The 13,691-nt window shown below is 39.7% G+C and overlaps 1 protein-coding gene across 1 annotated transcript; it reads left to right on the top strand.

Moving 5' to 3' along the window:
* Positions 1-6,343: 6,343 nt before the first annotated feature.
* Positions 6,344-10,454, top strand: ly86 (lymphocyte antigen 86). Its single transcript, XM_036520729.1, has 5 exons — positions 6,344-6,603; positions 7,743-7,829; positions 8,830-8,958; positions 9,451-9,503; positions 10,160-10,454. Exons 1-5 carry the CDS (start codon positions 6,480-6,482, stop codon positions 10,241-10,243), a joined length of 477 nt encoding a protein of 158 aa, XP_036376622.1. The 5' UTR covers positions 6,344-6,479; the 3' UTR covers positions 10,244-10,454.
* The last annotated feature ends 3,237 nt before the right edge of the window (positions 10,455-13,691 follow it).

Genomic DNA, 13,691 nt, shown 5'->3' with positions numbered 1-13,691 from the left:
TAATAATAATTTTTCTGTTGTACAGATGTTTATTTGTGTTATCACTATGCGTTTTAGCAATGTACTGTATTAGTGTTATATGAGTAATGTATGAGCTGCAATGCATACAACTGAGTACATGAAAAGTGATTCAACAAATTAAATCGAATTAATGATATTTACATTTACATTTACATTTATTTATTTAGCAGACGCTTTTATCCACAGCGACTTACAAAAGGGCATACAGCAAGTATAGCGACAGTACGGGGACAGGATGTGTACAGTTCCACAATGAGACAGTTCCCAGCTGAGAGGAAGGTCTGTTTGAGGACACAGTACTATTAGATTTGTACAATTACAGCCTATAGGGCAACTAATACGATACACTTTCAAACGGCAAACTTCAACAACTTCAAACGGCTCAATGAGCGTCAGGGTAAAGGCGGCAACAAGAAACAATTTAAAAAGCACAATTTAAAAACTCATGAATGATATCAAATTAAAACAGTTACATATGATTTATATATTTGTTTGAAAGTGGGGCTCTTAACACCAGGGAAATATGGGGTTTTTGACAGAAAAATCATACGGGTTTGGGCCAGTTTATCTACATCAAGCAGATGACTCCCCTCTAATGGACAAATGAGTGTTCCTAGTATACTACAGGCCTGATACTAACACCTGTAGACATTTGTAATGCCTACAAATTACTTTGATCTCAAGTGCTGTTCTGTTTGGATAACTTTTTTTTCCAGTATTTTGTGTAACACTGGAGTTCCACGGAGGGTTCCAATGAGGTCCACCATGGACTTTTTTGTTCAGATACATTTTTTTTCATTATTTTGGGTTTCACAGGGATCAGTATGAATGGTTGCCTTTTATCAACAAAACAGAGTCGAACTAGACAAAAAAACTTGGTAAAGTTAATGCTAGTGTATCTTCTGCTGCTATTCTATTCATTTCCCAGTGCCAAAATCCCCACACCAAATAAAATGTCATTGGAACCATGCATGTCTCTCCCAGCCAGTTCAGGATTGCCCAAAAACTCCTCCCATTCATTTCCAGCTACCTGTATGCATTAGCCAAACAGGTTCTAAAGAGATTGCTCTCAGGACACATACTAGGGTCAAGTATGTGTTTGTTAGTAGTTTGCTGCATGGTGATTGTTGTCTCTAGCTGTATACTTTATGTAGTATGTAGCTTTCACCGTTCGTTGTTGTCAGGGAGGATTAATATCAGACTGTTACTTCTGCTTCATAAGCCCCACTTTCTCCTCTGGAAAAGATTCAACTTCTGCACAAACCAGAACAGCCAGGTCATGCTGATTCTTTACTGGGTCACTTTTTGTGAAATACAATATGACCCTGTCAGAGTTCTGCCACAACCTTCTTTTCTTGAAAATTGCCACATTCATGTTAGATCAACACAACAAGAACATTTCCAAGTCTGCGTGTTTATTTTTATGACATTGTTCTACGATGTTCTCTTCTGTAACTACCCAGTCTTCCACAAGACATTGTGACTTAAATCACAGACACAGAGTTGAGCCTGGTGTCTATTCTACTGCATCACGGTATCCCCTTGAGTCAGTGAAATGGATGAAAATGGTAAGACTAATGGAGGAGAAATCACAGGCTGTGCACTTCTATTTGTATTCTTGGACAAGATTCTTCAACTCAACTGCATATATCTTTATATAAAAAAAGAAAACAGAATGCAAGGTGAAAAATGGCTTTGTAAGTATATTTTCCAAGCCACCCTGGAAAAGAGCATCCACTATATTAAAATGATATTGTTCTCAAATGTAGCTGTTTTAGTTCATGTGGTGGATTGCACATGGTGGCTTGCTGTTCCTCAAAAGTTGCTGTGAGCCTAAACTCTTAGTACATGGATTAATGTGATTATTACTCATTAATGAATCAATCAATAATTAGTCAAATATTGCCAGCCATACTGTTATAAAAAAATTTTTGGTCACCCTTTCATGATTGGTTGTGACAGAGATATAATGGGGATCCTTATAGTTGTGGTAGGAGAACCACAAAGTCACATATGTGATTTAATGAACAAGATACACTGAGGTCATTGTGCATCTCTTGCTTGCAGACATTCGCAAATAAAAAATAATAATTTTATAACAGTCAGGAATTGCTGTAATTTTATGGTAAAAAAGTATATTAAGTTAAATGTTAGTGCTGAAGAATCCTCCTCATTTCCATTTTTTCTGACTGGACGCCCACAGTCATGCTGCTTATTCAGTGTTGCCTAGACAGCCAAGTACCAGATGTTACATCACAGGGCTTATCTAATATCATCCATACAGATGTTTCTCACTTGCAGACATCTGACCAAAATCCTGAGCATCCTGTCACACATAGCTAAGTTTACAACAAACTTGAATAAATGGAAAACCTCTGCCTAACCCATTCTGTTTTCATATTTTTCATCATGGATGGACCCAAGGCCCAAAGCAGTCATCTCAAAGACCAGGTCATTGGTCCAAGTCAATCTGCCTCTGGAGGGTTCACCTCTGGAGGGTTGGTGGCCCAGGCCACCAATGATTTGTCAGATCACCACTGGTCTGGTCACGCAGTCATGACAAATTCTACGAAAACCCCACAGCTCAGTCATATACATTTTACCTAGATATGCAGATATGCAACTCCTTTCTGGTTATTAAAGGGCCTTTAAAAAAGGGTGGCAGTGTAGCATGCCAAAAAGGAGCAGTGCTTGTAACCAAATGGTTGCTGGTTTGAATCCCTGCTAGGGGACTGTTACTGTACCGTTAGGCAAGGTATTTAACCCATAATTGCCCCAGTAAATATCCAGCTGTATAAATTGATAACATGTAAAATTGTAACCTATGTGAGTCACTCTGGACAAGAGCATCTGCTAAATGAAAATTGTGTGATGTTATGCAAAATCTATACCGTAATGTCATATGACTTTGATATTGAGCTGCTATTTGGAGCAAGTGACCATCCATCCCATGAGGATATGTGTAGACTGAAAAACAAGTATAATGCTGACTTTCACAAGACTGATCTGAGTCATACCAGTTTGCTGTCTTTTACTCCTGAGTGCCCTCAGATGTTCCTTCTTATGTCTGGAGGAAATAAGAACATTTGGCAGCAGGTTATCAGGTCCCCCTGACATTATCATGCTCAAATTCTCTTCCTCTTTGGTCACAGGCTAATGCTGTTGAAAGAAATAAAAAACAGATACTGTCTGTATCTATTATGTTACACAATATCAAGATCCTTTGGGTCTATAGTAGAGTAATAGATTCAAATGTGTAATGCAATGACCCTCTGAAATTTTACACCATAGAGATGATGGTGACAGTATACTGCACAAACCAAACTTTCCCTGGGTAGTCCAATTCTTTAGTGTATTGATTGGTACAGTAATGGGGCTTTTTCTTTGCTATCATTGCACAACTGTCAGTCAATCAATTGACAACTAAGACGGAAATATTACCTTGTGGTCAAGAAAGATTATATTTTGTATCAGTTATAAGTATTCACCTTACTTTTCTTTTAGTTATTGCATTCTTACCATCTCTTTAGTGCGGAAAGAACCCCTTGTGATGTTCAACACTTTTTAGCCTACTTCTACACTTCAAGATTAAAGTGCTTTTGACTATGCATCCAGTTAATCCTTAACATTGATCAAAAGCCTCAACAAGTACCTCCTGAAATTGTAACAATACCTCAACTCCAGTAGACCTTGGCACAATGCTAATTCTGATGTCCAATAGGTCTCATCATTACAGCCCCATCATCTGTTTCTGACAACACCTCTGTATTTTGATTACAGTTTCACTAATCTTATTAATCACTTTTATTCCTTCTTTATTTCCTTGTATTTAGAGTGTAATTTTCACTGTATTTAGGGTGCAGTTTATTTTTGCTGTGTGAAGATTTTTGAACCGCTAAGAGTTGGACAACACAGTGATCATAGAAAATAGATCATTTTAGTATCGTTTGATTTGTGATATCAGAGATATGAGGGCGTGTTCTAGTGTTATAGTTGAAGTTCTAGTTTCACTTATCGTTCCAAAGAAGACAAGTCCACAGAAATGTTTACGAAGTTCAGAGTGAAAACCATCTGATGCAGGGGATTCATGATTTTGCAACCTTTGTATCATCATACAGAGTCCATGGAGAGGCCAGAGTGTGACTGTCAACCATTTTTCACTTTCTTGTTTTGTTTTGTTTCATTTATTTTCTGATAATTCTCCTGTTAATTACTTCATATTTTCACATTGTCTTCTCATTTTATATTTGTTCATTTATTCTAGAACACTGTTCCCTTGAGATATTACCATACAAATTTACATACACTCTGCAACACTTCCTGTGTTAAAGACAAAAAAAAAACAACAACAACATCAAAGTGGTTACCACTTAAAGAGCAACGTCTATAAACAAAAGCTACATTATGCAAAAATGTCCTTGTATTTTGTTTAATTTTGTTTACCTGTCAAAATGTCTTTCAAATTGTAGGCACAGCAGAGCCAATAAAAGCTCTTACTGCTTTCTCATGGTTGTGGAACAGAGGATGAGAAAGGCCATGAAATATTCTGCTGACGTGGCTCCACAAGCTCCACAAATCACACATATGTGCATATACACATATACACGTTCACATGCACCTAACAAATGTGCATGCACTCACTCGTGCTCATGCTCTCTCTCTCTCTCTCTCTCTCTCTCTCTCTCTCTCACACACACACACACACATACACACACACACACACGCACACACACACACACACACACACACACTCCAAATCTTGCATCATTATCCCTTGCTCCCTCTGTCTCCTCCATGGCCTTATGCTTTCAGGCTGCAAAGCTAGGAAGAATCCTCTAGTGCATTGGCTCATTGATGAACCTCCAGCCACAGTCTTTGATCTGTCTCCATTCAGAGGAGCTTCCCAGGAGTCTGTCTGCTCATATAAAGCAGTAGAGAATTATGGGAGAACATCGGCACAGATTTTTCTCAGAACATTTCACAGCACTGTTAATCTACAGTTACTGCGTACCTATTCTGCATCCTGTGGATACCTGATAACTCCTGGATTATCTGCAGAGCAGCACAAAGTTTCAGATCATGTGTAAATAATAAACAATATAGTCTGAGCAACAGTGGGTTGCTATTCCCTAACTGATTTAATTATTTTTCTCTCCATTACAATCCCTTATAACCTATATGAAGACATTATCTGTAGCTCCATTGTAATACACTATCTACTCCCATTAATAACAGGTTAAAAATACAGTACCACATTTACTTACCCTTATATATTTCATTACATTATTGTCATTTAGCAGACACTCTCATCTAGAGTGACTTTCATAGGTTACAATATTTACATGCTATCCATTTATACAGCTGGATATTTAATGAGGCAATTCTGGAATAAGTACCTTGTGCAGGGGTACAACAGCAACACCCCTGCGGGGAATTGAAGCAGTGACCTTTCGGTTACCAGCCCTGTTCTTTACAACTATGCTATACTGCTGCCGCTCATACACAAAGTTTGTTTTTCCATTTGCTTATTTTCTCTCATGAATACTTTGACAGAGGTCAGACATTATAGCTAGATGCAAATGAGACTACTCACATACAGACAGCTTACACACATGTGAATGCAGTGGTAACCAGTCTCCTTGATGCAGCGAAGTTAATCACAGATATTTCAGTTTGTTGAGATGTCAATGATAAATAAGTGCTTGAGGTGTGTCAAATGTACTTTGCCCAAGGGTACAACAGCAGTGCCCTAGTGGGAAATAGAACCTGCAAACTTTTAGTTATGTGCCCTGCTCTCTACCGTTGTGCTACACTGCCACCCCATATAATCCATATACATTGGCAAAGTAGAGTGTCCCATAGGTGACACATCACATATCAATAATAATAATAGCCATGAAGTGCCATGCATCACTGTATTCAGTCTGAATTTTGTAGTTATAATTATGTGAGTCTGTGTACACTACAGATGTTTTTTGTGTTGTCCCTGGCTTCATTATGTTGTACAACAGCACCACCCACTGTTGATTTCTGCCATGTGGCACATGCTAAATTCAGGGACTGACACTTGATGCAAACCAAGTACATAAATGCTTATAATGACATAGCAGCACCTTTAGGATGTTAACTTTTTATTAGGACAAGAGCCACATGGGTGTAAGGGCATGTTACACTAATGATGAATATCACGAGGAAAACACAGTTATTTCTGAGTGAAGGCAGTTTGGCTTAAAGTACGACTTGCTCACCAAACGCATGAGAACAAACACAGGAAGTGGAGCCGCAGCGCGAGAGGGACGGGATACATTAGGCTAGGGGGGGAAGTGAGAGTCCGTCCTGCCGTCTGTGCTCGCAGACTGCGGCCGGAGGGAGAAGTTGCCGGATCGCGCTACTTCCCGTTTGCCTTGAGGGAGGTGACTCGGCGAGTGGTGGAGGGAGCAAGGCAAGCTACCTGAGGCATGCGAGTCCCGGCGATAATCCTCCTCGGAGCCGCCCTGCAGAGTGCATCTGGGGACGAGCAGCCGTGGCCCACCCATACCATCTGCAGCACAAGCAAACTACAGGCATACTACAGGAGCTGTGGTAAGTTCATTCACGTTCTGCAGTTACATATTTAGCAGACACTGCTTTCCGGAATGACCTTCAATGCAAGGTGCACTAGTACATACAGTGGGGCCACATGACCAACAGTACAGCTCAAGAAATTGTGAGGAACACATACTCTGCTACATCAACAATAGTACTATACTGAAGAGACTACAATAATCACACTGTAAGAATGCCACATAAATCAATAAAATTTCAGCAACCTTGGAACAAAGTCACAGTGTATAAAACACTGTTACGCTAACTGGTACAAATGCAAAACAGAAAATGCAAGACTTATACACAAAATATAACAGGCTATAAGATAACTACTGCGTTAGTGCTAGGAAAGGCAAGTTAGTAGCAACAAGATGCAGTCGAAAGAGGAGTATGCAGCAGATGATGACCAGTTTGCTGTTCAGACTACTGTCCACCACATGGGGGCTAGGCAGGTAGATAGAGCAGGCAGGGGACATGACTGGAACTACAGTCTGTGGTGGACGACAGCCAGTAACTCTGTTGCTCTGACTGTAGTGGGAAGGACAAGGAGGCTACAACAGGTAGGGGACCCATCGAGGATATGCGACCCCACAGGGAGGGGGTGGCCAGATGTCTTTAGGTTGCAGAGTGGTCCCACCCAGTCGTCCCATGTGATATGTGTATGTGTATGGTCTGATAATTGCTTGTAGATACAGAAGAGCCGTTTCTCTCACTGGTCTGTAGGTTAGCACCCATCAGCATTGAGATTTGAGATTATCTGAACTGTATCCAGTAGCCAGCAGAGAAAAATAAGCAAGGGACAGCTCATCTTACAGTACAACTGAGAAAAATATATAACAGACTGCAGAACACAGGAACGTTAACTTATGATGTTAAAGGCAGGTTTTAGTAATGAATAATGTGTGTCAGATATAAGCAATGTAAGTTGCTCTGGATAAGGGTGTCTGATGATAAAGAAATAATGATTTACCTTCTAATTAACGACACTAACACCCACAAGGAACGAGGTGATTGTCAAACAAGCTTGAATTGGTCGGTAATTGTGTACATTTTATGTAAAAGGAATAGATGTTGTGTCACCGGAAGGCTCGAGAATCTCTTCCCGCCGTCATCGGTGTGTTTTCTTGTTTCACCAGATCCCCTGCAGGATGTGGGACTCAGCATCAGCCCCTGCTCTGTGGAAATGACCGGGAAGATCAACAGCAGAGTATTACTTATACTGCGTGCGTTCCACTTCCCTCACTGTTAAAAATCCAGCCTGAGAATTAACCGAAAAAGAGCATCCAGTGCCATCCATATTTATTCATAGCCCTGACTAAACAGGAGCAAAAACATGCACAAAAAAAGTCATATTTGTCTTTAAACATGTTTAAAATGTTATACTTTAATCTTCATAATATCACTACAGAGAACAACGTCACATTATTCCCACAAAATATTTTGTTCTGGAAACATAAGGTCATATTTATTTCCACCCCTCTAGTTAGGATTTTGTAAATCTGGCATGCATTAAACTCCCAACATACAGTTTTTCTTTGTGAATTACTTTCTTGAGTTGAAACCACAAAAGGTTGATCGGATTGGGGTCTGGAGATTGAGACGATCAAAAGTGAGTCAGAAGTGGTTGATTTTTCGGTCAGTTATTTCTTAGTAGATTTGGAGGAATACTTCAGATCATTGTCATGCTGGAATGTCCATTTTCAGCCAGATTTGAGCTTCTTTGCAGAAAGAACCAGGCTTTTGGCCAAAATACATGTTGTTCATAATAACATCTATCTTAATGAGGGCCCCAAGACCCATAGATTCAAAACGACTCCCAAACATAAAACCCCATATATAACAGGGGACATGAGTTCGTGGGTTTTCTGGCACAAAACATGTTTTTGGGACCAATATGACTTCCACTGTGCGTTGATACTGCAGATAATAATTGCAATCTATTAAAATTCAATAGTAGCATAATGTGACAGAAAGTCAAGAGAAAAGAAATACAAGGACTCAAGGCCTCCAAGGACTCAAGGACCAGAACTGCCCATCCCTACTGCTGTTGGGATTGCAGGGAGGTTCCTTGTCTGGGATTTTAGACTGTGTGAAAGAGTAAAGCCACGCCCACTCTATGCAACAGCTGAACTTGTGCTTAAAGGTAGTTACCCATTCATGAAGAAGAGCCAGTGTGAAAGTAGAACAGAGTGTCACACAGGTTTTGTTTGGTGCTTTTTCCAGGGCAGTCTGTGGAGGAGCTGTACTTGTCTGCAGATGTCTACTATAATGGGTATTTTTTCCATCACTATGACATTACCCTGTGCGAGCCAGAGTTTCCCAGGTTCATGTTCTGTGGCTATAAAAGAGGAGGTGAGTGGGGCACCAATATGACTGCATGAGCAGGGCTGTCTGTCCCGCAATGTCATGACTTGGTAAAGGTTTGGTAAAGGTTTTTTCACCTCTTCAGTATGTCCTATTGGGCAACAACGCATCAAGCCGAGATCCAATCAGGCCCAGAAGATTTTGTATATTGTGTGTCTGTCACTGCAGCCACAAAGCAGTCTTTTATGGGGAAGAGACATTTCAGATGACCCGTCCAATCTAACAGCAAAACAAAACAAAACAAAAACATTTAAAAACCAAATTATGGCTGCATTGCTTTTTTCACAGTTTACACTATACTGTATATTGTATTGTTTAATCTGGAGGAAAATGGAAAAGGTTCCGCAAGCCATGACAAAAACTAAAATCATCTCAAACTGGTCATTGCTGTTTAGGCTTTCCTGTCATCAGTGCAGTTAAACTAAAGAAAGTGGCCTCAGGTTGTGATGCTGATGGCCACACTGTGCCTCTGTGTTCCAGAACTGATCACTCAGGAGAATCCAGTAAGCATTAACCTTGAGGTTATTCCCAAGGTGAGTGTTCACATCAAAAGCTTCCCTTCAACAAGCAATCTACCAGCCAAGTAAGAGCTTGGAGGTTAGACTCAAGTTCTGCTACACTCAGAACACAAATCATACTATATATTGTAACAGGTCACTGTAGGTCTTATTTAACGTATTTTCCACACCACCATTGATTCTGCATATTAGATATTAGTGGTAAAAATTAAACTCACAGTAACAATAGCAACAGTAAATGCAAGTGTATTGTTAGTAGCACTAGCAGAGTTATTAATCTATAGCAGTGAATGAGAGTCAATGAGATACTGTATCAGAAAAAGAGCTGTATTCGTATGAATTAAAGTAATGGCTATTTACCAATAAGTAAAACAACTCAGAATTCCAAATGGCCCAATGTAGTCTTAAACTACCTTATCTCAACTGCAATATAAACCCATATGTGTAAATATGTACCAGAATGTTTAAAATGTGAAACTGTAGTCATTAAAAGTCACTGTGTAAATTAATGGTATATTTCAATTTAAAAGAAGATGAACTAAAAAGCAGATATGACAGTGCATTTGATCAGAAACTCTTCACTTAAAATGGCTTATCAGGCTACTATTTCATGATCCTGTCCTTCCCATCATGGTGCTGATTAACTGATTTTTCTGTTCTTGCCTTCTAAGGGCCATTTGAACATGAAGGGCATCTTGGTGAATCAAAATGGCTTCCAGATTGCCTGCATAAATGCCACTATCATCAGGACATGATTGTTTTGTGCATCCAGGACTCTACCTTTTAACATTGATGACAGACTCTTTAGATAAATAATGGCACAATGCTCTTGTGCCCATATAAATTGTAGTTACGATATATCAGAGTTACTGGTTGTGCTGCAGTATGGAGTGTAGTTTCTTGTGCATTAAGCAGTTTCATTCAATCTACACATGGGTGGAGTCGTTGTAACTTAATTTCACAATAAATGTCACCTGCTGTCTGTCTCTGTATCTTTCCCTGAATACCATTTATCCCCCCATATCCTTATTTCCAGGGAGATGCATAAGCTATTTATCTCTGTCAGAACAAGGGTTGCAATCCAGGAGAGTTGTTATTTGTATGAATATTATTGTCCCTTCTGCAGTGAGTCACGTCCACAGTTTCCACGGTTTCTCCAACGTGATTGTCAGGAAACACATAGCTCTCAGAGAATATTAAACCTGACTCATGAATCTGTACAAACTGGCAGCAGGAGGAAGAGGAAGCAGTCACCCCATGTGAATCAACCACTTCTGACTGACCTAGCTGTTCCACTTCCTCTCCCCTCTCTCCACCAAGACCTCTCCAACAGTCTGTGCTGTAAAAAGTGCAGTCCAAAGTAGGCTGTCGTCCAACAATTTCTCCACCTCTCTCTATAAATCAGTAATGCTCTCTATACTCTGCTATTGGTAGTTCTCTGTTAGCAGAATTATTTAATGGTTAAATGCACATATGGGAAGGGAAGCTGTAGATACAGAAACCCTGCGGGACTTGTACAGGGGGAGAACCCGTCCCTCATGGGGGCAGCGTGATTGTGACGTGAGGTGCTTCACTTTGCCAGGAGAGTGGCATTCATTAAGGCAGATCAATGTGTGAGTGTGGAGGGATTCCAGGGGAAAGCCCTCAGGAGGTTCACTGCTGTGGTATTCGTCCTTTCTGTCCACTTATGAGGAGGAGGCAAGTGACATAGAGGAGGAGAGAAGGAAGCAGAATAAGGAAACATCAGAACCATCTGTAAATGTTACTGTACAGGTTAAAAAAAAAACAGGATGATCCCAGGCAGAACATTCTGTGCTAGACAATACGTGCGCCCTTCTGTGATTGCTGCAGATAGCTGCTATTTTCTGCTTGTTGTTGTTACAGTGTAAATGACCATGAAAAGTCGGCCTACAAAGAACTGTGCTTGTCCTGCAGGATTAGGAAGTGAGATTCAATGAATTATGCAACAGTGAAGCACACTTTCAGTACCCTCTATGACCTGCTAGAGGGAGCTGTACTGATAAAAAAAAGAAGAAGAATGTAATCTAACGTGAAGTAAGAAGACAGCGCATGTGGCCTGTTGGTTGCATTATTTCATTTTTGCTTATTTGAGGGCACAGCTCCCTAGAACCTCTGCTCCGCCCTCTTTCTGAAGGAGAGAGGAATTGCAATACCAGTGTGGAAGAATTACTCTGTTTATGGCGGAGCATTGAATGCATGATTGGAAAATTAGGGGAAACTTTGCACAGGGGAAAAGAAAATCTAAATGGGGAGTTTGTATAAAAATATACATATATATATTTGGGGGATGTGAAGGAAAGTCTCAAGTGATCTTAAATATTTTCCTTGTTTTGTAATTACTGTAACTAACCAAAGCTCTTGTATGCTACGCATCATTACCAGAGTTTACCTGAGAGCACGTGGCTTGAAATGTTGCATATTTGAACAGAGCATCAATGATAGGTTGTCCGTAGCTGTCAACCACATTAGGAAAACCAAAGCATGTTTAACTTTTGTCTGTTCTAAATGCTCAGTTCTAGAGATCCCTTGGTTCTACAACAGTGCACTGAAACACTAGTTGAGTATTTTTAACTCTCCATGCATTCTTGCCAGTTTTAAGATGGACTCTTGCCAAAAGAAGGCTGTCTTTACTGATGTAACAGTGTCTAAATTCCTCTGTGATGGATTGCTGAAGTGTGCACAGCAACTATATAATAAATATAAACACTGCAATGATGCAAAAACCTATGCAAAACCTACAATTCAATAGTTCTACTACTAGTAATAAGACTTAAGCTGCTACTGTCACTAGAATTGCTCAGAATAGGGACAGGACTGTTAAATGTCAACTTTTTACCCACAAAACAGCATTACCCAGGAGTTATCCTCAGCATCCATTTTTTATGCTAATTTAAGTTCAGGATGATCTCTTGATGAATGATGTGATCTGTTCTACGCTGTTAACCGAAGGCTAAGAATTTATGATCACAAAACAAGTATCAGCTGTTCGTTACAGATACAGGCTGTTAAAAATGTATTTGTTCTAACACATCGTTTACCAAACCTCTCCTGGAGGACCCCTTGTCCTGCATGTTTTAGATCTCTCCCTGCTCCAACACCGCTGATTCAAATGATCAGTTTGTTATTAAGCAGCTTCAGGAGTTCATAACGAGTTGATCATTTGAATCAGCTGTGTTGGAGCAGGGAAAGATCTAAAACATGCAGAACAAGGGGTCCTCCAGGAGAGGTTTGGGAAACGCTGTTCTAACAGAGGGATGCAAGTAAAGATGCACTATTTTTTCAAGAGGTGGATATTAACAAAATATACTGAATAAATATGCTTACTTTATTATCATATTATCCTTCACTTTAAATTAGCACCACCAACAGCACATTCAGCACATTCAGAATTTATAGGCGATTAAATGTAAAAGTATCCCAATAACAACTCAATAACTGCAATGAAAACCAACACACAGGGTCAGGCTAAAGGACCAAGTTTGGGAAGCCCTACTTTAAGATGTCAACAAAGTGATCTTGAGATACTACAGCCGGTGGAAGAAATAATGTGGCATTGATGAGGTTTGTGAGCAGTGTATTAATATCCTCAATCAATACTGTCACTTTGCGAAGGGAAAATTCTTTGTCTAGCATACTCCAAAATATTCTGCTCTACTTTACTGAAGGAACATATGCTGTGCCCTCTTGTGGTGACATTGAAACACAGTTGGGTCAATATGTGTCTGTTTCTAACAAGCTAACCACAATCCTCACCTTTTTAATATTGCCAGAATTATACAACACAAACACCTGACAAACATTACAAAAAGATAAGCAAAACTTTAAGTTACACATCTTGGGATAGCCGACCCCGCTCACCTTAATGAACCTCCTTGGGAGCATAATATACAACTCTTTTCTGTCAAGGTATGCAGCATAAGAATTGATAAGATAAGATAATTATTAAAATGTATTCACTTCCATTAGCATGACTAAAGACCACACCTTTATTTTTTTAAAGCAAACAAAGATACCTTTGTGCATGTTAAATGAAATGTGTGAATTTTGCAACTACATCTTGAGAGTCAACGGTCTCGTTCTTCTCTAAGGTACTAAAACAGAATACCTTACAGGAGCTATTTAACAAGATTTAAATCTTTATTTAGCTTCCTCCACAGGTTAGCCAAAAATATCGCTGAATAA

The sequence above is a fragment of the Megalops cyprinoides genome, chromosome 2, assembly GCF_013368585.1.
Source record: "Megalops cyprinoides isolate fMegCyp1 chromosome 2, fMegCyp1.pri, whole genome shotgun sequence".
NCBI classification, from domain to species: Eukaryota; Metazoa; Chordata; class Actinopteri; order Elopiformes; family Megalopidae; genus Megalops; species Megalops cyprinoides.
Note: the sequence above shows the minus strand (reverse complement) of the source record. Positions and strands in the feature narration are given on the sequence as shown.

Coding starts and splice junctions, on each gene's coding strand:
- ly86 (XM_036520729.1), top strand. CDS start 6,480: ATGCGAGTCCCGGCGATAATCCTCCTCGGAGCCGCCCTGCAGAGTGCA. Junction 8,959..9,450: donor CTGTGGCTATAAAAGAGGAG/GTGAGTGGGGCA, acceptor TCTGTGTTCCAG/AACTGATCACTCAGGAGAAT. Junction 9,504..10,159: donor ACCTTGAGGTTATTCCCAAG/GTGAGTGTTCAC, acceptor TTGCCTTCTAAG/GGCCATTTGAACATGAAGGG.